We start from the raw sequence: 26720 nt of genomic DNA, 5'->3' as shown, positions 1-26720 counted from the left end.
AAAATACAACAGGAAAGTATAAACCACTATTTCTGTCACTGAAGTCAATATAGTTGAAGAAAAGGCAGAAAAGAGAATCCTCAATTCAGTCTTGCAAGGTCAGGAAATACTGCTTGATTTCTGGCAGAGAGTTAGAATTGGGTACAAAATAAGGACAGAAAGCCATCCGAGGTGTGAGGTAGATAGCTCATCTGACTTCTTCACCACTGGGCCAAGAGTTTAGCTCCTAATTCTTCTTTCCTAGGTTCTAAAGGCAAGAGAGTTGGCTGAAGCGAATGTCAAGACAGCCTCAAAACCTCTCCTTTACGTAGCTTCAGATAAGTAAGGGGAAGCTTGTATTACATGGGTACTAGGTATCCCACTCTCTCCCAGATAAGAAATATCGTCAGAATATATGAACAAACAACAAATCTAACTCAGAAATGGACACAGCACCTCAACAGACCTGTCTCAAAATAATAGATAGAAATGGCAATAAATATGACAGTATGTTCAACATCACCATCCACCAGGGAAATGCATATCAATGCCTCAAAGAGATATCACACCACCCCTTCTCAAGATAGCGAAAATGTTTATCTGCCTGTCTTATGTAAGTAGCTGTCTCTCAAGTAACTTTATACCTTCAAGCAAACACCAATTTTGTTTTAACATCACTGAAATCAGGTATTTCCAAATCACAAGAAGACACACTACCTTCGAATTCCTTGGTGAGTTGTTGTCTTCAGGATCACTTTGGGAGGTAGACTCCTTACCTACAAATGCAGTAACAGATCAACTAGTGAGAACATTTATTCACATGGAAACAATTTACATAAAGGCATGTCTCTCTCCACTCATGAATATTGCAATGAAATGAATATTTCAATGAAATAAAAGGAACAGTAAGGATGAATTTCAGAGGGTTGAAGCTGTTTCAGGAAGAAGTTGGTTATATTAAAAAAAGCCAAAGAAAACCCTCAACATACATGGATATCCAATTCAGAGCTACTCATTTCTCTTCATTGTATTTTAATAGTAAGTTTTGATAGATATGCACTCACTACGTTTGTTATCTTTGTCCAATCCGTGATCAGAGTTCATAATTAGCTGGTGTGGATCAACTTGAGTGATGAAAAAACGTTTTTTACTCTTCTTACCCGCTACAGCTGACGTTCCTGCCTACAGAACAATAAAATACAAATTCAACACATATATCCAATTTCTCAACCCCTCAGCTACTCATTCAGTGAGACAGGATTTACTATGGGTATCAAGTCAAAGGCCCAGTCCTTGAAAAATCTAAGCATATACACAAAGAGCAGATTCTACCCCATGTTCAGCTAGAGGTAGACATGGGAAAATACAACAGGAAAGTATAAACCACTATTTCTGTCACTGAAGTCAATATAGTTGAAGAAAAGGCAGAAAAAAGAATCCTCAATTCAGTCTTGCAAGGTCAGGAAATACTGCTTGATTTCTGGCAGAGAGTTAGAATTGGGTACAAAACGAGGACAGAAAGCCATCCGAGGTGTGAGGTAGATAGCTCATCTGACTTCTTCACCACTGGGCCAAGAGTTTAGCTCCTAATTCTTTTTTCCTAGGTTCTAAAGACAAGAGAGTTGGCTGAAGCGAATGTCAAGACAGCCTCAAAACCTCTCCTTTACGTAGCTTCAGATAAGTAAGGGGAAGCTTGTATTACATAGGTACTAGGTATCCCACTCTCTCCCAGATAAGAAATATCGTCAGAATATATGAACAAACAACAAATCTAACTCAGAAATGGACACAGCACCTCAACAGACCTGTCTCAAAAGAAGCCTCTCAGCTTAAAAAACACACATATCCTAAAGCAAGTCACTGAATGCTTCAGTGATATCTTTGCTTTAACTTCTATGCATATTTTAGAGTTTACTGTTTTTGTTTTTTTTTTTACATTGGCTACCACAGATGCTCATTACACCTACGTGGGCATTAAATACTGGCATATTTTATGAATGTGGTATATGGCATGCCAAAAGGCTATATCATCTTTCCAACGTACTGTAGCTAAAAGTGACAGTGCAACATACTAATATGTGCTATGACTTAAATAAAGTTAGTGATACCACTATACTGCTTAAACCTAAGAGCTCTGAACATAGCTACCTCACTCTCTTGTTGTCACAGTAAGAAAAAACATTTTAACTTATGTTAGTATGTACATATTTACCAAAAGGATAGTCCAAATTCATCCAATTCTAATTATCTCTATTTATGAAAACACCACCAAAGTGGTTGTCCTCCCGCAAATTTACTACTTCGCATGTTATACCTTGCTCTAAATGTTACTACCTGCGTATCTCAGCTGCTATTCCGAAGATGTTAAGAATGCACTGAAACACAGGTATTAGGTTTTCAACTTGCAAGTTGTGGAAATAACACATCAATTTTGGTATCTAAAAATCTCATCAGCATGACAAGACATCTATAGATATACTGGAATCAGATGTCTGGTGTTACATTCTAAAAACAATTCTGTTTTTTTGTTGTTGTTGATAAATATAATTTGCAGAGCAAATTTACTTCTTTATATTACCCAGGTCCTATTTATGTGTTTTGAATTATGCTACAATTGTCACACTAAATATGTCAAGTAGAACTGTAGAAGACTACTAAAGTAGCAGGACAATGGTTACAACATAATGCATTACTAATTGTTTGATGAAAACAAAGAAATCAGAGAGTGTATGCACACAGATGAAAAAGAAGAGCCACCCCAGTACTCAGTAGTCCCCTCCCCCAATGGCTCATGCTGTGCAGGACACCAGCATGCAATATGAAAAATTCCAGGGTTCCATTACCGACCCCTGTGCAGGAACCCAGCTTCCTGAAAACGTGCAATCATGGAGGGAGTCAATGATGTCTCAAGCTCTTGGGCCCCAGACACCCATGAGGGACACCTGGGTTGAGTTTCAAACTCCTGACATCTGCATTTGGCCTGGCTCTGTTCACGGCGTCACAAACATTTGGCAGGTGATCTCTCGGTGTCTGCCTCACTTACGTCTTTACTATCTCTCTTGATAAAGTGGTGGCAGACTTCCAGAATGCAAGAGCAGGAAGTTGGATCAGAAGGGGAGGTGCCAGGGCTAAAACTGTCCCTCTAATATGGAATATGGGTCACAACCTGATCCTCTGCATCACAACACCAACTCCTGAGGTTTTTTCTTTTTTTTTCTTTTTTATGAAGGATTCATTCGTAATGTGTAATGTTTCATGATGTGGATCTAGTACATTGATTTTTCATTCTTTTTGTTGGAATGGATATTTTTGTGATTTTTTTTTCCTGTTCCACATATTGTTAGAATCGACATTATCACATACATTTTAATAGGCTATATATCTAAGCCTATGATTACTGGGGATTGCTATGTTTAAGAGTTTTTATATTTTTAAATGAAATAGATAGATACTAGAAAGCACTCTCCAAAGTGTTTTGATGAAGTTACCTGTGTATTGCCAGTGGATTAGTGTTTGATTCCTCTACCTCTTATTCAATACTAGATTTGTATTATTTTGTGATGATTCTGTTTCTTTAGTTCTTTTTGTTTCACTTTTTATTTCCTTTCTTCCAGTTCTTTTTGATTTATTATGTTGTTTTACTCTTCCTTTCCATGTTAGAGGTTTCTGATTAATTTTCAGACATTTTTATTTTCTAATGTAAGCATTTAGATTTGCAATTTTTTTCTTACACAAACTCATTTAGCTAATTACCACTTGCTTGGTATGTAGTTTTTAAATAATTACTTGGCTTTAAGCATTTCCTGGTTTTAATTCTTGTTACTGTAAGTAAATGCAAAAGTTTTCACATACACGGTGTTTAGTTATGTTTTTTTACTGATTTCCCACTTGATTTCAAGGTTTCTGTATGAAAGAATTTCTTTGCACCTGTTGGATTTCACCTTGTGTTCTAAAAATGTTTTTCCCAAAACGCAAACCAATAAAAGCAAGATTTCTGGTGAAAAAAAAAAAAAAAAAAAAAGTGGCGGCAGAAAAAACAAGAACTCTTTTCTATATTTTACCATCGATTAATATAATACTCACATATAAAAGTCACAAGAAAACAAGGGACAGTACCTCAGACTTTAAGGAGTATTTTAAAGGCTCATCATCTGGTCTGAAGCCAGGCATATCTATAAAACATAGGCAGAGTTGTAATCATGAGAACATTTGTCAACCGTTGCTTTTTTTTTTAAATATATTTTAATTTATTTGAAAGAGTTACACCGAGAGAGAGAGAGAGAGAGAGAGAGAGAGAGAGGTCTTCCATCCACTGGTTCACTGCCTATTGGCTGCAACAGCAAGAGCTATGCCAATCTGCAACAGGAGCCAGGAGCTTCTTATGGGTCTCCAATGTGGGCATGTGGGCATGTGGGTGCAGTGGCCCAAGGTCTTGCATCATCTTCTACTTTCCCAGGCCATAGCAGATATCTGGATGGGAAGTAGAACAGCTGGCACTTGAACCAGTGCCCATATGAGATGCCAGCACTGCAGGCGGGGGCTTTACCCACTACACCACATCGCCAGCCCCAACTGTTGCTTTTAAAAATTACGCATTCAGCTGAGTTCATCAATAATATATTAAAATTAAAGTAACAGCAATAAAGAATTTCAGCTAGAGGGCCAGTGCTGTGGCATAGCAGGTAAAGCCACAGCAATTCAGCAATGGCATACCATATGGCTATGGGTGCAAGTTCCAGTGGCCCCACTTCTGATCCAGCTCTCTGCTAATGTACCTGGGTAAGCAATACAAGATAGCCTGAGTCTTTGGCCCCTTGCACACACATGGGAGACCCAGATGACGCTTCTGGATCCTGGCTTTGGCCTGACCCAGTCCTGCCCATTGTGGCCATTTGGGGAGTGAACCAGCAGATGCAAGACCTCTCTCTCTCTCTCCAGCAGATGCAAGACCTCTCTCTCTCTCTCTGTCTCTCTTGCACACACTCTCCTCTTTCTCTCTCTCTCACACACACACACTCTGCCTCTATGCCTCTGACTCCACCTCTCCCTCTCTCTATCTCTTTCTGATAAAAACATAAATTAAAAAAAAAGAATTTCTGCTTGTTCAATCAGCACTTTAAACCAGGTTGAGTTGGACATATAAACAAATAGCGAAAGAAAAATCATCAAAATAATGGAAATCATTTCAGTTGAGACATTAGTACTTAAACAGTGTTTCACTGATAGATACTGACCAATAGTTTTGTCTTCTGGCACTCCAGCAATACCAGATAATGTGTCCTTTGCATGCTCTTGGGCACTTAGACTGACAGCCACATCCTTTTCAGTATCTCCACTTGATGCCATTGACGCTTTTCTCTACAGAAAGAAATAATGCCACAAATTCAGCAAACATTCATTCACGTGCTCAGCCAAACAGGAAGACGTTTGCTGTGCTTGGGAAGCAATAGGCGCGCTCAAACAATGAGCTAAATATAAGGAAAGAAGACAGAGTCTATCCTGTAGACTAGGGGCAAATTGACCTCTGTCGAACAAAGAACAGAAAACCAGAATTCCTCATTTTCAACTATCGCAGTCAGTAAATTACAATGAGGGTAGGATGACAGAATCTTCAGCATGACTTTGAAAACTCAGCAAAGTCTGTAGGGTTAGGAACACATTTAGTACGGCAGAGAAAATGCAGGGGCAAAGCATGATGGGCCTTCTAAACAGAGCAGTGTGAACAAAAGGAGGAGGCAAAACATGGCAAATGAGGGTTAATAAAGTAAGGAAGTAAAATGGCCAACATATTATTGAAACTGAGAGAGACAGGTGCAGTATGTATCCAAGACCAAACCATGAATGCCTATGGCATGCTGGAATCAGAGCTCGGCAGCAATGGGCTCCATCTTTCTCATTCACCATTTGGTCAATGTAGAAGAATATTTATAGTTATGCTAGTACTAACATATCTATCATAAACATGTTGAATTCATTAAATTTTCCAAGATAGCCTGTGTTTATTAAAGACACCATTTAAACAGGCTTTATTTTCCCAAAAGAAAAATGAATGATTACTCATGTTTTACCTCATGCTGAAATGCCATTACTTCTGATTAATAATGGCATTTTGATTCATTATGCTTTTATTTGGAATTCTAAGCACATAGAAATGGCAGTCCAAATATTTCTCTCAAAATCTCATTCAGATGAACAGGTGGCATTAGATATCACAAAATAATGTTATTCACATTGGTGGAGCTAAAATAAACTTTTAATTTTCAAGATATAGCTAGTTTCCAAACCAAAACTGATTCCTTATCTCTCTCAGGCCTACTTTATTATTGTCTACGTTTAACTACACCAACGGAGTCACACACATGTGTAGATCTTCTCTAACGTGGCAGTGCACTGTTTACAATGCACTACTAACTTTATGATGGAAATAAATCATACAGGGCAGGCGTGAGAAAGGAAACTCAAACCTTCCTCTTTGTAGTCACTTGCCACAGTGGCTCGGATGCTAAGTGGGACAACAGCATACAGTATTTCAGGGTTCCTTTATTGATTCCTGCTTCTCTCCCTCGCATCTTACTGAGGCATATGCAAGGAAGAAATAGGTAGTGACTTAAGCTGTTGTGTCCCTGGCTCCCATGGGAGGCCTGGGTTTAGTTTCTGACTCCTTTCACCTGGAATAGGCCTGGCAGGCATCTGGCCGGTATACTGTCTGTGTGTGTCTGCACACGCATCTTTCTTATCTTTCTCTCTGCCTTTGAAATAATTTTTAAAAGGCAAAAAAGGAGCAACTACACCTTTACACATCTCAGCATCAATTAATGCTCACATTTCAAAGTCACAAGAAAGTAAAAGGCAATAGCGCAGATTTGGAAGTGGATTCCAGACATTCATCTTCTGATCTGGAGGTAGCCACTGGATTTACAAAACCTAATCACAGCCCCTTGAATGAGAACATGTATTTCTATGAAGTTTATAGGTAAATCCACAATCTACCACCATTCAGGAATATTGCAATAAAATGACAGTAGTGGCAATAAAGTGCAGAATGTAGAAGCTATTGTAATAGGGAGATACTTAGCATATACATAAAGCTAAAGAAAATGCAAAAGGAAATGAATGTCATAATGGGACCTACACTTCCCAGTTTCAACAGCAGCAATGATACCGTGATTCATTAAAATATACTGACCTCTTTGGCTATCCTTGCCCAACTACATGACAGGAAATAATCCAGAATATCTCCTTCTGGGACACCTCCAGTGGCAGCACGACCTTCACCCTTTCCACTTGATGTTTCTTCCTAAGCCCAAAATTAATTAATTAACTAATTAATAAATACTAAAGCAAAACAAGCAATCCAGAAACTCAGCAAACAATCAGTGGCTCCATCACTAAGATACAATTTAATCTGCTTGTCAATTCCTAGGCACATTTCCTCCAGAAAGATAAATATATAAACAGAGGTATTTTCTACCCTATGCTAAGTGGGAGCAGATACATAGGAAAACAAAGAATAGGAGCATATAATTCATCACTTCTACCACTGAGGTAAAAAAAAAATAAGCTACAGTAAAGGCTGACTTGAAACAAGACCCACAGCTTTCAGCATATACAAAAACTCAATTCAAAATGGATCAAGGAACTAAACTTAATACCTGAGGGTATCAAGGTACTACAGGAAAACCTAAGGAAATGCTGTGAGGCATTGGCCTAGGCAAATACTTTTTGGATAAGACTCTCAAAGCACTGGTGCTAAAAACACAAACAGGCAGACAGGACTGAATCAAGCTAAGAAGAGTCTGCCTATCAAAGGAAGCTGTGCATCTAATTTATCTTCTATTCTATTAACTCATTTTCAGAGGGTATAAAGAGCTCAGGAAACTTAACAACAACAAAGCAAACGATCTCAGGAAGAAACAGGTACAGGAAAGAACAGGTATTATTCAAAGGACGAAATACAAATGGTCAACAGACACATGAAAACATGCTCAGGGAAAAGCAAATAAACAACATAATGAGGTATCACTTCTCTCCAGTAAGAACAGCTGTTAGCCAAAATCAAAGAATAACAAAAGCTGCTGAAGTGGTGTAGCCAAATTCAGTAGTGGTAGGAACACAAATCGGTATAGCCGTTACGGAAAACAACACAGAGATTCTGTAGAAAACGAAAAATGGATCTACCATGTGACCCAGTTCTCCAACACTCGGGAATGCATCCAAAGAAAGCAAAACAGCATATGAGACTGGTACCTGCATTCTCATGTTAAGAGTAGCACAAGTCACAGTAGTAAAGGGATGAAGTCAGCCTTTGAGCTCCATCAACTAATGACTGCACAATGTTACATGCTGAACTATCACTCAGCCATAAACTATGAATTACTGATATTTGGAGCAAAACATGGAACTGGAGATCATTATTCTAAGTGAAGTAAGCCACCCAGAAACACAAATACTACGTTTTCATTTATTTGTAAAAGTAAATTTATAGAGAGCACAAAGTTGTGTGGCTATCATATGATCTGATATATATAGTTAGAAGTATTGTGACACTGAGTTATTGTATTACACAACAATATATTCCTCTGCTTCACAAAATGATCAATGAATACCTCATTAGGTAACATTATTATCCATTTTCAAAAAAAGAGTGCATACATGTATACCTGTAATATATACATAAGATGTGACTGTGGCAAAATGTAAAAGAACCTGTTGAATCTTAAAGCTAAAAAAAATGTATAAAAACATTCAAAAGGCTGAAGAAACACACACCACTTTTATGTCTTAATGTCATTGAAACCTTGCATGGACAAGTACCTCAGAATCCCACGGTGATTCTACAGCTTCATCACTTATTCCGGAGATAGGCACTGCAACTACAAAATGTAGTAAGCGATCGACTAAGAAGAATATTTATGAAATGTACAGACACACGCAATTCATCTCTCTCTCCACTCATAAGTAACTGGAGAAGCCAAAGGTAATACTGAGAAGGTGCTTTAGAGGACTGAGCAGTTTTAGGGAAAATGTCAGAAATATTAAAGCAAAACAAAACAAAACTCCCAAAACAAAGGTAAAATAAAATGGATGTAGGATTTCATTTAACACAACGTTGATGTTTCATTTAGCAGTAACGTTGAAAAAGAAGAACATACATACACTCAAGGACCGCTTCTACTACCTCAGGGGATCAGTCTCTACTAACTTGCATGCCTAGAAATTGGTTAAGTGGGGCAATACCTTCTTCCCTCTTTAGAGGTTCTGCAGAGGATTCCTCCTATAGAAAACAAGGAACCACAAATTTAGCACACATACACATTCAATTACTCAACTACTCACTAAGACAAACATTTACTGTGTCTATCAAAACATAGGCACCACCTAACGAAGACAGGCATGTACACAGAGGCGCATTCTACTCTAGGCTTCCATTGGGGTATATATACATATAGAGGAAAACAATGAAAAGGAAATTAAGATTCACTGATTCTACTACTGACATGATAAATGAAGAGGTTACAGAAGAAGCTGGAATTACAGAAGCTTCAGTTCAGCCGTGACAGTTTACAAAACAGGACAAGGCCACAGCCGTATATTTAAAGTACACAAAGTACAGGGGGATTGTGTGTAGGGTCTTCTGAGAGAGGCTGCAGGAACAGAATGATGAGACAGAAAACAACACGACAAATGAGGGTAAGAAAGTAAGAAGGTAACATTACAACACATTGCTTGGGACTGGGATAGAGTTACTGTAGAGAATCAGGGTCAAGCTGCAACTGGCATGTGGTATGCTACAATCTGAACACTTTTCTGTACAAGACTCCATAGAATCATGGCTCAATACTCTAGTCATGAACATAATTTAGAAAGGCCAATCTGGCAGGATGTACAGATGCATGCAATGCATTCTCTGAAGCATTTCTCAGATTTGAGAGCCTCCGGAGTCTTAGAAGTCATATCTAGAAGAAGACTTGCGGTACAGGAGAAAAAAAAAAAAACACTCTAGGAAATGATGGCTGGTCTAAAAGATAAATGAATACAATAAGCTAAAATTGTATAAGCAAATTTTTGTAATCATAGACTAAATCCTGATATTTTGGAAGTGAAAAAAAGGGGCAAACTATCATGAGTTTCTCATGGAAAATGACAATTATCAATGATTTTATCAGGGATCTAAACTGTAACTCTTTTTCTATGTAGTTCTGTCATGTTGCTGTAACATGCAGTCGTAAATTTCAGAAAAGACTTATGTCAATGCAATCTATTGGAGATACTGAAATAGGAGATGGTAAAACATACATCTAAACATTTTCAAGGTCAGAGGTGCCAAGGAGATGCCAGAGTAATGAAGAATCCTTTTCTGTACCACGATGATTTCAGATAGATATCCAAAACCATTCAGCATTAAGTTCAATCTGGTTTCCTTGTTTTTTTAGTTAATTACTATTTGAGCTTTCAAAACTAAAAGTACATAATAAGAAAAGGGGAGAGGGGTTATAGATCCACAGACATAGACCTAGACCTAGCCATAGAAATAGTCATAGACATAGACATATAGACACAGATATAGATACAGACATCAACAGAAGTATAAACATAGACGACAGAATCAGAGGGAGAGCGAAAGTGAGAGATCAGACAGAATCCTAGAGAGGGTTTCATTATTCATATTTCTGCAAAGTCCAGTCTAGCATTTGGTAAAATCAGGAGCTGGGGACTCAATTTCTCCCAATGGGTAGCAAAGAATGAATTATTAATCCATGGAAGCCTGACAGGGTGCCTCCTGGCTGAAAGTTAGAATCAGGCACAGGAAAAGGACAGAAGCCATCCTATGTGTGAGGTAGATAGCTCATCTGACTTCTTCACCACTGGGCCAAGAGTTTAGCTCCTAATTCTTTTTTCCTAGGTTGTAAAGGCAAGAGAGTTGGCTGAAGCAAATGTCAAGACAGCCTCAAAACCTCTCCTTTACGTAGCTTCAGATAAGTAAGGGGAAGCTTGTATTACATAGGTACTAGGTATCCCACTCTCTCCCAGATAAGAAATATCATCAAGAATATATGAACAAACAACAAATCTAGTTCAGAAATGGACACAGCACCTCAACAGACCTGTCTCGAAATAAGAGATAGAAATGGCAATCAATGTGACAGTATGTTCAACATCACCAACCACCAGGGAAATGCATATCAATGCCTCAAAGAGATATCACACCACCCCTTCTCAAGATAGCGAAAATGTTTATCTGCCTGTCTTATGTAAGTAGCTGTCTCTCAAGTAACTTTATACTTTCAAGCAAACACCAATTTTGTTTTAACATCACTGAAATCAGATATTTCCAACTCACAAGAAGACACACTACCTTTGAATTCCTTGGTGAGTTGTTGTCTTCAGGATCTCTTTGGGAGGTAGACTCCTTACCTACAAATGCAGTAACAGATCAACTAGTGAGAACATTTATTCACATGGAAACAATTTACATAAAGGCGTGTCTCTCTCCACTCATGAATATTGCAATGAAATGAATATTTCAATGAAATAAAAGGAATAGTAAGGATGAATTTCAGAGGGTTGAAGCTGTTTCAGGAAGAAGTTGGTTATATTAAAAAAAGCCAAAGAAAACCCTCAAAATAAATGGATATCCAATTTAGAGCTACTCATTTCTCTTCATTGTATTTTAATATTAAGTTTCGAAGGATAGGCACTCACTACCCATGTTACCATTGTCCAATCCACGATCATAGTTGAACGCATATTCATTAATTGGCTGTTGTGGAGCAACTTGAGTGATGGCGATATCTTTTAAGCCCTTCTTACTCGCTAAGGTTGACACTCCTTCCTACAGGAAGATAAAATACAAATTCAACAAATACACCCAAGTTCTCAACCCCTCAGCCACTCATTCAGGGAGACAGGATTTACTATGTGTGTCATGTCACAGGAACAGTCCTTGCAAAGGTTGAGCATATAAACAAAGAGCAGATTCTACCCCATACTCAGTTAAGCATATACACAAAGAGCAGATTCTACCCCCACGTTCTTTCAGTTGAGCATATAAACAAAGAGCAGATTCTACCCCATGTTTAGCTAGAGGTAGACATGGGAAAATACAACAAGAAAGTATAAACCACTATTTCTGCCACTGAAGTCAATACAATTGAAGAAAAGGCAGAAAAAAGAATCCTCAATTCAGTCTTGCAAGGTCAGGAAATACTGCTTGATTTCTGGCCGAGAGTTAGAATTGGGTACAAAATAAGGACAGAAAGCTATCCGAGGTGTGAGGTAGATAGCTCATCTGACTTCTTCACCACTGGGCCAAGAGTTTAGCTCCTAATTCTTTTTTCCTAGGTTCTAAAGGCAAGAGAGTTGGCTGAAGCAAATGTCAAGACAGCCTCAAAACCTCTCCTTTACATAGCTTCAGGTAAGTAAGGGGAAGCTTGTATTACATAGGTACTAGGTATCCCACTCTCTCCCAGATAAGAAATATCGTCAAGAATACATGAACAAACACCAAATCTAGCTCAGAAATGGACACAGCACCTCAACAGACCTGTCTCGAAATAAGAGATAGAAATGGCAATCAATATGACAGTATGTTCAACATCACCAACCACCAGGGAAATGCATATCAGTGCCTCAAAGAGATATCACACCACCCCTTCTCAAGATAGCGAAAATGTTTATCTGCCTGTCTTATGTAAGTAGCTGTCTCTCAAGTAACTTTATACCTTCAAGCAAACACCAATTTTGTTTTAACATCACTGAAATCAGATATTTGCAAATCACAAGAAGACACACTACCTTCGAATTCCTTGGTGAGTTGTTGTCTTCAGGATCTCTTTGGGAGGTAGACTCCTTACCTACAAATGCAGTAACAGATTAACTAGTGAGAACATTTATTCACATGGAAACAATTTACATAAAGGCGTGTCTCTCTCCCTCATGAATATTGCAATGAAATGAATATTTCAATGAAATAAAAGGAATAGTAAGGATGAATTTCAGAGGGTTGAAGCTGTTTCAGGAAGAAGTTGGTTATATTAAAAAAAGCCAAAGAATACCCTCAAAATAAATGAATATCCAATTCAGAGCTACTCATTTCTCTTCATTGTATTTTAATAGTAAGTTTTGATAGATATGCACTCACCACGTTTGTTATCTTTGTCCAATCCGTGATCAGAGTTCATAATTGGCTGTTGTGGAGCAACTTGAGCGATGAAAAAACGTTTTTTACTCTTCTTACCCGCTACAGCTGACGTTCCTGCCTACAGAACAATAAAATACAAATTCAACACATATATCCAATTTCTCAACCCCTCAGCTACTCATTCAGTGAGACAGGATTTACTATGGGTATCAAGTCATAGGCCCAGTCCTTGAAAAATCTAAGCATATAAACAAAGAGCAGATTCTACCCCATGTTTAGCTAGAGGTAGACATGGGAAAATACAACAGGAAAGTATAAACCACTATTTCTGCCACTGAAGTCAATACAGTTGAAGAAAAGGCAGAAAAGAGAATCCTCAATTCAGTTTTGCAAGGTCAGGAAATACTGCTTGATTTCTAGCCGAGAGTTAGAATTGGGTACAAAATAAGGACAGAAAGCCATCCGAGGTGTGAGGTAGATAGCTCATCTGACTTCTTCACCACTGGGCCAAGAGTTTAGCTCCTAATTCTTCTTTCCTAGGTTCTAAAGGCAAGAGAGTTGGCTGAAGTGAATGTCAAGACAGCCTCAAAACCTCTCCTTTACGTAGCTTCAGATAAGTAAGGGGAAGCTTGTGTTACATAGGTACTAGGTATCCCACTCTCTCCCAGATAAGAAATATCGTCAAGAATATATGAACAAACACCAAATCTAGCTCAGAAATGGACACAGCACCTCAACAGACCTGTCTCGAAATAAGAGATAGAAATGGCAATCAATATGACAGTATGTTCAACATCACCAACCACCAGGGAAATGCATATCAGTGCCTCAAAGAGATATCACACCACCCCTTCTCAAGATAGCGAAAATGTTTATCTGCCTGTCTTATGTAAGTAGCTGTCTCTCAAGTAACTTTATACCTTCAAGCAAACACCAATTTTGTTTTAACATCACTGAAATCAGATATTTGCAAATCACAAGAAGACACACTACCTTCGAATTCCATGGTGAGTTGTTGTCTTCAGGATCTCTTTGGGAGGTAGACTCCTTACCTACAAATGCAGTAACAGATCAACTAGTGAGAACATTTATTCACATGGAAACAATTTACATAAAGGCGTGTCTCTCTCCATTCATGAATATTGCAATGAAATGAATATTTCAATGAAATAAAAGGAATAGTAAGGATGAATTTCAGAGGGTTGAAGCTGTTTCAGGAAGAAGTTGGTTATATTAAAAAAAGCCAAAGAATACCCTCAAAATAAATGAATATCCAATTCAGAGCTACTCATTTCTCTTCATTGTATTTTAATAGTAAGTTTTGATAGATATGCACTCACTACGTTTGTTATCTTTGTCCAATCCGTGATCAGAGTTCATAATTGGCTGTTGTGGAGCAACTTGAGCGATGAAAAAACGTTTTTTACTCTTCTTACCCACTACAGCTGACGTTCCTGCCTACAGAACAATAAAATACAAATTCAACACATATATCCAATTTCTCAACCCCTCAGCTACTCATTCAGTGAGACAGGATTTACTATGTGTGTCATGTCACAGGAACAGTCCTTGAAAAATCTAAGCATATAAACAAAGAGCAGATTCTACCCCATGTTCAGTTAGAGGTAGACATGGGAAAATACAACAGGAAAGTATAAACCACTATTTCTGCCACTGAAGTCAATATAGTTGAAGAAAAGGCAGAAAAGAGAATCCTCAATTCAGTCTTTTTTTTTTTTTTTTGACAGGCAGAGTGGACAGTGAGAGAGAGAGACAGAGAGAAAGGTCTTCCTTTGCCGTTGGTTCACCCTCCAATGGCCGCCGCGGCCGGCGCACTGCGCTGATCCGATGGCAGGAGCCAGGAGCCAGGTGCTTTTCCTGGTCTTCCATGGGGTGCAGGGCCCAAGCACCTGGGCCATCCTCCACTGTACTCCCTGGCCACAGCAGAGGGCTGGCCTGGAAGAGGGGCAACCGGGACAGAATCCGGCGCTCCAACCGGGACTAGAACCCGGTGTGCCGGCGCCGCTAGGCGGAGGATTAGCCTAGTGAGCTGCGGCACCGGCCTCAATTCAGTCTTGCAAGGTCAGGAAATACTGCTTGATTTCTGGCCGAGAGTTAGAATTGGGTACAAAATAAGGACAGAAAGCCATCCGAGGTGTGAGGTAGATAGCTCATCTGACTTCTTCACCACTGGGCCAAGAGTTTAGCTCCTAATTCTTCTTTCCTAGGTTCTAAAGGCAAGAGAGTTGGCTGAAGCGAATGTCAAGACAGCCTCAAAACCTCTCCTTTACGTAGCTTCAGATAAGTAAGGGGAAGCTTGTATTACATAGGTACTAGGTATCCCACTCTCTCCCAGATAAGAAATATCGTCAAGAATATATGAACAAACACCAAATCTAGCTCAGAAATGGACACAGCACCTCAACAGACCTGTCTCGAAATAAGAGATAGAAATGGCAATCAATATGACAGTATGTACAACATCACCAACCACCAGGGAAATGCATATCAATGCCTCAAAGAGATATCACACCACCCCTTCTCAAGATAGCGAAAATGTTTATCTGCCTGTCTTATGTAAGTAGCTGTCTCTCAAGTAACTTTATACCTTCAAGCAAACACCAATTTTGTTTTAACATCACTGAAATCAGATATTTCCAACTCACAAGAAGACACACTACCTTCGAATTCCATGGTGAGTTGTTGTCTTCAGGATCTCTTTGGGAGGTAGACTCCTTACCTACAAATGCAGTAACAGATCAACTAGTGAGAACATTTATTCACATGGAAACAATTTACATAAAGGCGTGTCTCTCTCCACTCATGAATATTGCAATGAAATGAATATTTCAATGAAATAAAAGGAATAGTAAGGATGAATTTCAGAGGGTTGAAGCTGTTTCAGGAAGAAGTTGGTTATATTAAAAAAAAGCCAAAGAAAACCCTCAACATACATGGATACCCAATTCAGAGCTACTCATTTCTCTTCATTGTATTTTAATAGTAAGTTTTGATAGATATGCACTCACTACGTTTGTTATCTTTGTCCAATGCATGATCAGAGTCCATCTCATATTTATTAATTGGCTGTTGTGGAGCAACTTGAGCGATGAAAAAACGTTTTTTACTCTTCTTACCCGCTACAGCTGACGTTCCTGCCTACAGAACAATAAAATACAAATTCAACACATATATCCAATTTCTCAACCCCTCAGCTACTCATTCAGTGAGACAGGATTTACTATGTGTATCAAGTCATAGGCCCAGTCCTTGAAAAATCTAAGCATATAAACAAAGAGCAGATTCTACCCCATGTTTAGCTAGAGGTAGACATGGGAAAATACAACAGGAAAGTATAAACCACTATTTCTGCCACTGAAGTCAATATAGTTGAAGAAAAGGCAGAAAAGAGAATCCTCAATTCAGTCTTGCAAGGTCAGGAAATACTGCTTGATTTCTGGCCGAGAGTTAGAATTGGGTACAAAATAAGGACAGAAAGCCATCCGAGGTGTGAGGTAGATAGCTCATCTGACTTCTTCACCACTGGGCCAAGAGTTTAGCTCCTAATTCTTCTTTCCTAGGTTCTAAAGGCAAGAGAGTTGGCTGAAGCAAATGTCAAGACAGCCTCAAAACCTCTCCTTTACATAGCTTCAGGTAAGTAAGGGGAAGCTTGTATTACATAGGTACTAGGTATCCCACTCTCTCCCAGATAAGAAATATCGTCAAGAATATATGAACAAACACCAAATCTAGCTCAGAAATGGACACAGCACCTCAACAGACCTGTCTCGAAATAAGAGATAGAAATGGCAATCTATATGACATTATGTTCAACATCACCAACCACCAGGGAAATGCATATCAATGCCTCAAAGAGATATCACACCACCCCTTCTCAAGATAGCGAAAATGTTTATCTGCCTGTCTTATGTAAGTAGCTGTCTCTCAAGCAACTTTATACCTTCAAGCAAACACCAGTTTTGTTTTAACATCACTGAAATCAGGTATTTGCAAATCACAAGAAGACACACTACCTTCGAATTCCTTGGTGAGTTGTTGTCTTCAGGATCTCTTTGAGTGGTAGACTCCTTACCTACAAATGCAGTAACAGATCAACTAGTGAGAACATTTATTCACATGGAAACAATTTACATAAAGGCGTGTCTCTCTCCATTCATGAATATTGCAATGAAATGAATATTTCAATGAAATAAAAGGAACAGTAAGGATGAATTTCAGAGGGTTGAAGCTGTTTCAGGAAGAAGTTGGTTATATTAAAAAAAGCCAAAGAAAACCCTCAACATACATGGATATCCAAATCAGATCTACTCATTTCTCTTCATTGTATTTTAATAGTAAGTTTTGATAGATATGCACTCACTACATTTGTTATCTTTGTCCAATGTGTGATCAGAGTCCATCCCATGTTTATTAATTGGCTGTTGTGGAGCAACTTGAGTGATGAAAAAACATTTTTTACTCTTCTTACCCGCTATAGTTGACGTTCCTTCCTACAGAACAATAAAATACAAATTCAACACATATATCCAATTTCTCAACCCCTCAGCTACTCATTCAGTGAGACAGGATTTACTATGTGTATCAAGTCATAGGCCCAGTCCTTGAAAAATCTAAGCATATAAACAAACAGCAGATTCTACCCCATGTTCAGTTAGAGGTAGACATGGGAAAATAGAACAGAAAAGTATAAATCACTGTTTGCATCGTTGAAGTATATATAGTAGAAGAATAGGCAGAGAAGTGTATCCTCGAGTTAATCTTGGAAGGTCAGCAAATATTGTTTATTTGGGGCTACATTTTGAAACGCAGATCAAATGAAATCAAAAGTAAGACATGAAGGCATTGTATACAGCACAGATGAGGCAAAATATTGTATAGCAATAAACAAGGCAAATTAGCAGCCCCAGATATGGAGCTACAATGAGAACGTCCTTCGTAGAATGGGGTTTAGTGATGTACGGCAGATTTAAGACCTAAGGACCAAACCAATGGTCATGCTGGAATGTGAATTCTCCCCTACTGGAATGGAAATCTACTCAATAAGCAGTTGAACTACATGATTACAAATATGTTTAAGGGATCACTCTGGCAGGAAATACACAATGTACGAAAATGTCTTCAGTTAGGCAATACGAGATTTGATGCACACAGAGAACTTAGAAACCACATTGTGTCAAAGGAAAAAAAAAACTAACATTGAACACAAAACAAAAAGTAGAGGGTGGGAGGTTATGGGGGATAGAGAAAATTTGAAATAGGGGTAAGAAACCAGAGTTACATTGAAGGAATGACTTCCTACTGCACTCACCTCCATCGCTGGGAAGAACCAGCACAGCAAAGGAAACGCCCGTGTCTAAGAGACTGACTGAAGGAAATCTTTGGTAAGGAAGTAAGGACAACTCTAAATGGCAATAGGCTCAGAGAGCCAGTACAGAGAGAGGCAAGAACAAAGTTGTGAGGGAATTATGTTTTACAATAACCTAACACACACTGCATGAGCAAACAGAAGAATCCTCAAACCTGCAATCATAAAGTAACACGAAGGAATGAAAAATCTTAGTCATCCTGTTTTGCTCAGTACACATAATATACATGTATTGAAATACCACACTGTGGCCCTTAAATGTGTCATATTTAGTCACTCAAGAATTTTGAAAAGAAATGGGAGTAGACAAATATATAGTCATATATATATATAATGCACTGAAATACAATACTGTGACCCATAAATGTGTCATATTTAGTCACTAAAAATTTTTCAAAAGAAATGGGAATAGACAAAATCACTCAGAAAAAGCATATAATAAGAAAATACATATAAATAAATATTTGTAAAACATTAAAATAATATAAGCAAATAATGTAAACATAAACTGAATTCTGAAATTTGGAAAACGAAAATAAAAAGGCAGAACCTATGAGATTTAATTTTTCAATTACATATTTCTACATACGTTTGCAGCATACAAAATTTCATATTTCTACATTTGTTTCAAGAATTTAAAATAAAATTTTAATTTATAAATTGAAATATTACATACATTTCTTACTATAGTGAGAATATGTGCTTCTGGAGTTTATGGTAATAAGCATTTTTCAAATCTGTTAAAAATATAGTTCTGTGAAAAAATATAAGAGGCTACAGGAGGACTGTTTTTCAAAAGCCTTGATTGCTTTAAATGTCACAAAACAAAGTCCTGAGAGTCAGTACTCTGATTAAGCAGGTTGAGCTGCCAGACTATTCCTTTTGTATTTTAAAAATTATCTCAGTTTCTCACAAAAAATAAGGAGACAGAAGGAAACAGGAAGAAGAGAAAATGAAATAGAGTGGCACAGAGAAGTAGGCCTGCAGAGGTGCCATTTGCTAATTCACTCTCCAAAAGCCTGTAAGGGGCAGGGCTCAGCCACACCAATGCTAGGACCTGAGTACTCCAACCATTTTTTTTTCTCAGAACTTTTACTATGGGTTGAGTCAAATGGCAACGTAGTCAGGAAATCTTTCCTTTGTGTAATGTTCAAACAACAGTAAGCAAATACATGTGTAAGGTACATATGCAACTCTTTTCCAACTAGGCAATATCTTCAAAGTTATAAAAATCTCTACAAAGAGATAAATAGGGAGTCATGTTTTAGCTCCTAAAATGTGACATTCATTTCACATTATGTTTTCCACAAGTGACAATATAAATATCACCATGATTATGGCTGTCTCATGGTGTGAGGCTTGCTCATTTCTAATGCTTAGTATGATGAGGTCTGAGAGAGAGAAGAGAGGGAAAAAAAGCTGCATACAGAGGCCCTGCACTCACCTCCACCGCTGGGAAGAACCAGCACAGCAAAGGAAACACCCGGTGTCTAAGAGACTGACTGAAGGAAATCTTTGGTAAGGAAGTAAGGACAACTCTAAATGGCAATAGGCTCAGAGAGCCAGTACAGAGAGAGGCAAGAACAAAGTATACTGTAGCTCCTACGCTGGTGTTATGGCCAGGGGGACTCTATCTCGCTGAGGAAAGTAAGCAGAAGCCTCTAAGATTCCCACCATTATGGCAGAGCAGTGGCCCTAACTACAGAATTCCACCGTCCTCGGTTTTCATTTACCTAGAAAGCTGACTGTGTCTGAGGGCCTTCTTTGCCCTAAGAAAGACTCCATTTTGCCAGTGCCGCGGCTCACTAGGCTAATGCTCTGCCTTGCGGCGCCGGCACACCGGGTTCTAGTCCCGGTCGGGGCGCCGGATTCTGTCCTGGTTGCCCCTGTTCCAGGCCAGCCCTCTGCTGTGGCCAGGGAGTGCAGTGGAGGATGGCCCAAGTCCTTGGGCCCTGCACCCCATGGGGGACCAGGAAAAGCACCTGGCTCCTGGCTCCTGCCATCGGATCAGCGCGGTGCGCCGGCCGCAGCACGCCGGCCGCGGCGGCCATTGGAGGGTGAACCAATGGCAAAGGAAGACCTTTCTCTCTGTCTCTCTCTCTCACTGTCCACTCTGCCTGTCAAAAAAAAAAAAAAAGAAAGAAAGAAAAAGAAAGACTCCATTTTGCCTCTTTCCAAATCCCCAGACCCAAGTGGTTGCAGCAACACTGCGGCTATCCCTTATTCTGTCTTGGGGACAGCAAGTACCCCTGATGCTACCAGCAGTCCCCAGATTCCACCTGCCACCTGCCCCTGCCCACAGCCAGAGCCAGGCTGCTTTACAGGGCAGACAGCAGGTCCCTGCCTATACGGCTGAATTGCTGGGCACAGCTTCAGGGCTCTGTCTTCTGCCTGTTTTTAAAAAGACAGAAGAAACAAGCACTCCATTCTAGATTTGAACATCACTTAGTGCTTATATTTAAAATATCATAACAAGAGACAGTACCTCAGGGTCTGAAGTTGATTCTTTAGCTTCATCTTCTGCTCCTAAAGTAAACACCATTTCTATAAGAGGTAGTCATAGATCTGATAATAAACGTTATTATGAATTCTAAATACACATACACAGATGGGATCAGGCGCATTCAGGGTGTATGGCCATAGATTATCTTCCAGAGTGGCTATACTATTTTGCATATGGAAGAGCAATGAATGAGTATCCCTATTGCTCTATTTCCTTATCTGCAATCACTGTTGTCACTGTTTTGAAATCCCTAGCAGTTCATGATGTTCAGAATCACTTCTTCAGTTCACTTGCCATCTGTTTATCTTCCATGGGAAGGTGTTTGTTCCGCTATTTTTCCTATTTTTAAGCCTGTTTGGTATTTTTTAAATTTAGCTTTAAGAGTTCTCTAAACGGTTTGGATAATAGCTGTGTCTTTGTTGAAATATATCTTATACAAATATTCTTTCCAGGTTATTTATTATACCCTTGGTGGTATATTGGAAGAACTAAAATTTTGTTTCTTATCACTATTCACTTTTCATGAACATCAATATACTTGCAGAAACTGAGAATAACTGGTCTTTACAACTTGTTCACCCTGAAGATGCTTATGCAAATCTCATCCGTGGCTGTCATACATTTTGTTACCTTAAGGGAATGAACACTGTCACTTACGGTAAGGTAGAAAGGTATATAACTTATCTTACACTGCCTGCTTTCAGTTTATAGACCAAGCTGTGTCATGCCAAAATGCAATCTTAATTCTTCAGCATAGAAATCACTTTAAAAGGCCTGTTGTTTCCAGCACCCTAAAATAATACCAAGAATCCCTAGAACCATCTGAAATAAAGTTCCATTTATCAATTTAAAAAATATGCTAATTTATATTTTAATTTAACTCTGGATTTTCTAGTCATTAAATTGATCTGTTCTACTATTTCTATGCCATGCCATCATGTGGTTATCCCCATAGATTTACTCTATGATTCAGTCCTGAGAAAAGCAAATTTTCTTGTTGTGCTTTTCTTCCTCAAAATGTTCCAGTAAATGTACATACATTAAAGCCTCATTAGAGCAAATATAAATACACACACACACACACACACACACACATCTCCATCAGTAATTCAACAATATGTAAAAGTAACAGCAAGAAAGAATTCCAAAGGGTTGACGAAGTTTTAGGAAGAAGAATTTGGTCCTATGAAGAAAGATATTAAAAAAAAACAATAAAATACATTGGGTAGCATATTTATGGCTTCACATTAAACTTCATACAATAACATTTAAATAGAAGGTTTTCATACACTGGATGGAACTGGAAATCACTATCCTAGAGAAATAAGCCAGTCACACAAAACCAAATCTCACATGTTTTATATATGGAAGCTATAGAAAGTACAAAAAGTGCATGGATACCGTATTATTTGGTCTATAATCATATTGTCTTTAATGGATTTCATCAATACATCCTTCTTTCCTCACTGTTAGCATTGTGATGAATCCCACATTTTTCTTACATTAATATTACTGTTTTTGAGAAAAATGTATATAAGTGCACATATATAATATATCAAATGTTAAAAAATGTTCAATTTTAAAATTTACAAAAGAAATTTTGATCCACTTACCACATTTGTTATCTTCATGGACTCCATGAACACGAGTTATTCTGTCGTTATTGGGTTGCTCTTCTGGTGCACTGTGAATGATGGCAGTTGTATGTCCTGGAATTAAGTCTTTCTATAGGAAAAAAAAACACAACCTCAGCAAGCATGTTCACTCAGTTGTCCCACCACCCATTCACTCACTAAGACATTTATTCTGTAAATCAAAGCATAGGCACTGTCCTAGGAAAAGAAGAATATGTCCACGGAAGGCACTTACTGCAGTACGTTAAAGTGGGAGTAGACATAGAGTCAACAAAAACTCGGAGCAAGAAAATTAATTCCATAATAGAGCATTTTACCTTGGCAAATGAATTGAGGCCTTTCTCATATGATATAAGCAGTTCATGATTAACATCAGGTATTTCCAAAAGCCTTGTGCACAAAAATATATAAGAAAAATAGTTAAATATTTTCTATAAAAAATCAGGGGAAACATCAACTAAACTTCTGCTAAATGGTATTTTTTTGGTACAATGAAAATTTGACTCTTGTTTTAGAAAAACTTTTCATCATCTATTTCTGCCTACACTACTCTCACCCCACTGAAATATTTGGTGAAGATAATACATCCCATAAAAAATCTGTGAACATCAATATACTAGCAGAAACTTTACAACTTGTTCACCCTGAAGATGCTTATGCAAATTTCATCCGTGGCTGCCATACATTTCATTACCTCAAGGCAATGAACATGTCACCTATGGTAAGCGAGAAAGGTATATAACTTATCTTACACTGCCTGCTTTCAGTTTATAGACCAGGCTGTGTCATGCCAAAATGCAATCTTAATTCTTCAGCACAGAAATCACTTTAAAAGGCCTGTTGTTTCCAGCACCTTAAAATAATACCAAGAATCCCTAGAACCATCTGAAATATTTGAAAGCTAAAGATATATACATCACAGAACAAATGTGTAGGTTGTTGCTGGAAATGCCCTTCTCAGAAATATTAAGATGTTCAGTGATTTTCCCAAATAAGTGTTGCTGTTTCCTCATTCAGGTAAACGTAAACCAGTAAGACTATAGGTGCTTATGTACTTAGAAGGGAGACGCTGCTGAGAAGAGTCATGGTACCTGTACTTTTGTTTCTGTTAATGGTATCTAAATATCTTGCCTCCTATGAGCTCCTAACCCCAAATAACTCTTCTGGTGTCAAGCACAGTGATGTGGTTTGGATAAGAGTTCAGATATCAACAAAAGGCCCATGTATTTGTGGCTAGATTGCAAAGTCTTATTTAATGGATAAATGGTAATGGTCAATGGATTAAAAGTAGAAACAATGCAACTATGATGTCTAGGTGTTGGGCCTAAAGGAGGTCTTTAGGTCACCGGGGGCTTGTATTGTGAATGAAGTTCTCATGAGAGCAGTGAACTATACAACTGTTCTCTCTGCTGCTGGGTGCACCGTGTTATTCTCCCTTTGTATTCATTCCACCAACCAACATCCTCATCATGTTGCCACCTGTTCTTGGACTGTGAATCTCAAAACTTTATGCCAAAATAAATCCTATTCCTCTGTATGTTAGCCAACAGATATTTTTTCTGTAAGTAACAAAAAGCTTACAAACACATACAACTTCAAACATTAACGTATTAAACCTACAAAGCACAGAACCCTGAGAAAAGAGTGGACTCAAACATACAACTGTATTTTTTTATTTTCTTTTATTATTTTTTTTTATTTTTTAACAGGCAGAGTGGACAGTGAGAGAGAGAGACAGAGAGAAAGGTCTTCCTTTGCCATTGGTTCATCCTCCAATGGCCGCCGCGGCCGGCACGCTGCGGCCGGCGCACCGCGCTGATCCGATGGCAGGAGCCAGGTGCTTCTCCTGGTCTCCCATGGGGTGCAGGGCCCAAGCACTTGGGTCATCCTCCACTGCACTCCCTGGCCACAGCAGAGAGCTGGCCTGGAAGAGGGGCAACCGGGACAGAATCCGGCACCCCAACCGGGACTAGAACCCGGGGTGCCAGCGCCGCAAGGCGGAGGATTAGCCTAGTGAGCCGCAGCACCGGCCCAAACATACAATTGTAGGCACTACTTCCCTCTTCTAAAAAACAAGCTACATTGAGGCTCAGTCATCTTGCCACAGCAAGACACACGTAGCTCTGTAGGGTTTATCAGCTAATCCTATCCCCCTCTTACCAAATACATACCAGGGAGAGACATCAGAAAATGGAAAGAAGAGGTGGGCATGAGAGGACATCTGCCCTGGACCAAGTTCTTTGCAGATCATCCACCTCCAGGCCCCTAGTGCTCAAGGGAGACTAGATTACCTACCCCTCTGAGTGTGGGGGACCATGAAGTAGATGATATAGCATTACAGTCTTATCTGATATGGACTCTTCCCAGTGACTCTAAAAATCCACCTGTGGTGCAAGCATCCCGTTGGGCACTGGCTCATGTTGCAGCTACTCTTTCCAACTGTCTGCTTATGGCCTGGGAAAGCAACGGAAAATAGCCCAAGTCCTTGGGTCCCTGCACTCATGTGAGAGCCAGGAAGAAGCTCCTCATTCCTGGCTTTGGATTAGCTCAGCTCCAGCCATTGCAGCTATTTGGGGATGAACCATGGATGGAAGATATATATATATTCATATACATATATATACACACACACACATATATATATATATATGGCAGGATTTCTTTATTGATTCATCAGTTGATGAGCATCTAGTTTGATTCCATATATTAGCCATTGTAAATTCAGAATTTATCTGAATTGGACCTGTATCTTGATGCCACTATTGTATAAGTCTGTATCCATCCATGCTAAAGGGTAAGAGAATCCATTTGGGAGTAAGGCAGGCTGATATGGGTCAGTTAATTATTTTACTACAGGTTCATAGGCCAATCAATCAACCCCTCAGCACTATAGTTGCCTAAATAGTAGGAAATAAACTACATTAACACACACATTGAAAACTGGTTGGACAATTATGACAAGCAACAAATGTTAAGTACACAATATCCATCCAGCCCAGAGGAGAATACATAATGCATTTCTTTGCTTTCCATTAGTTAACAAATGGTTTTAAAAATCATTAAACCCTACCTTTTTCTATATTCTTTAGAATGCTCATCATCTATTAAAGAAAAGTAAATACATTTTAAATTAAATCAATGATAGAATAATATAGAATGTTATAATATATAGTACATTGTTAAAAATTACAGCTTTGGAGCCAGGTGTTTGACACAGAAGTTATGATGCTTCTTAGATGCTCACATCATACTGGAGTGCCTGGGTTTGGGTCTCAGCTTTGCTTTCAAACTGAGCTCTCAGCGTACCCTGAGAGGCAGGAGGTTATGGCTTAAGCAATTGGGTCTTTGTGACCCATCTGAGTCCTGCTTTTGTCTGGCCCAGCCCCAGATATTGCCGGAATTTAGGGAGAAATTATCAGAGAAGGAAATAACACTCTCTACTGGCTATCTATAGCTCTGCATCTCTACATTTCACATAAACTGAAAATAAAAATTAAAAGAAAAGATGCTTTTGATCATACTTACAAGTTATAGCAGAGTGATTATTAACTACATCATTGATAGCCATTATGGAACCTTACTTCTGCTACTTTGAATTTATCAATGTAAAGTGAATAATACAATTAATTAAGATGATATGGAAAACATATGCTCTATACAAAGACTGTAATCCAACTGAGAGACAATTGTATCACTAATAGAATAAGTATAAAAGATTGTAGGGTCCCAGTGCTATGTCACAGCAGATAAAGTCACGGCCTACAGTGCTGGCCTCCCTCATTGTTTCCAGTCCAAGTCTTGGCTGCTCCACTTCCAATCCAGCTTCCTGTTAACGGGTCTAGGAAATCAGCAATAGATGTCCCAAGTTCTTGGCCATGTAACCATGTGTGAGTAGCTGAGTTTGATTACCAACTCCATGTTCTGACTTCAGTTTGCTGCCTGTGCAAACTCACAGAGGCAGTGAGGCTCAAGTAATCAAGCTCCTCCTAAGCACGTGGAAGACCTAGATGGAGTTCCTGACTCCTGTCTATGGCTTCCATCCAAACGAGGCCATTGTGAGCATTTGGAGGACAAATT

At 38.8% G+C, this 26720-nt stretch overlaps 1 protein-coding gene and 1 long non-coding RNA gene across 2 annotated transcripts; both read right to left on the bottom strand.

Annotated features, from left to right (window-relative positions):
- Window positions 1-1011: 1011 nt before the first annotated feature.
- On the bottom strand, window positions 1012-12837 carry LOC149122802 (uncharacterized). The gene is made up of 7 exons (XM_089311276.1): window positions 12775-12837; window positions 9217-9253; window positions 8794-8852; window positions 7166-7276; window positions 5214-5337; window positions 4096-4151; window positions 1012-1161 (listed from the first exon to the last, which is right to left on the bottom strand). Exons 5-7 carry the CDS (start codon window positions 5323-5325, stop codon window positions 1012-1014), a joined length of 318 nt encoding a protein of 105 aa, XP_089167402.1. The 5' UTR covers window positions 5326-5337; window positions 7166-7276; window positions 8794-8852; window positions 9217-9253; window positions 12775-12837.
- Window positions 12838-22621: 9784 nt separating this feature from the next.
- LOC149122801 (uncharacterized) lies at window positions 22622-26291 on the bottom strand. Its single transcript, XR_016219397.1, has 3 exons — window positions 25714-26291; window positions 22961-23033; window positions 22622-22734 (listed from the first exon to the last, which is right to left on the bottom strand). It is a non-coding gene; the product is annotated as an uncharacterized LOC149122801 (long non-coding RNA).
- Window positions 26292-26720: the final 429 nt, after the last annotated feature.

Source organism: Oryctolagus cuniculus, chromosome 13, assembly GCF_051225735.1.
Source record: "Oryctolagus cuniculus isolate XC-2025 breed Fujian yellow rabbit chromosome 13, ASM5122573v1, whole genome shotgun sequence".
In the NCBI taxonomy this organism is placed as follows: domain Eukaryota; kingdom Metazoa; phylum Chordata; class Mammalia; order Lagomorpha; family Leporidae; genus Oryctolagus; species Oryctolagus cuniculus.
The sequence above is the reverse complement of the archived record's forward strand: the minus strand, read 5'-3'. Positions and strand labels throughout refer to the sequence as shown.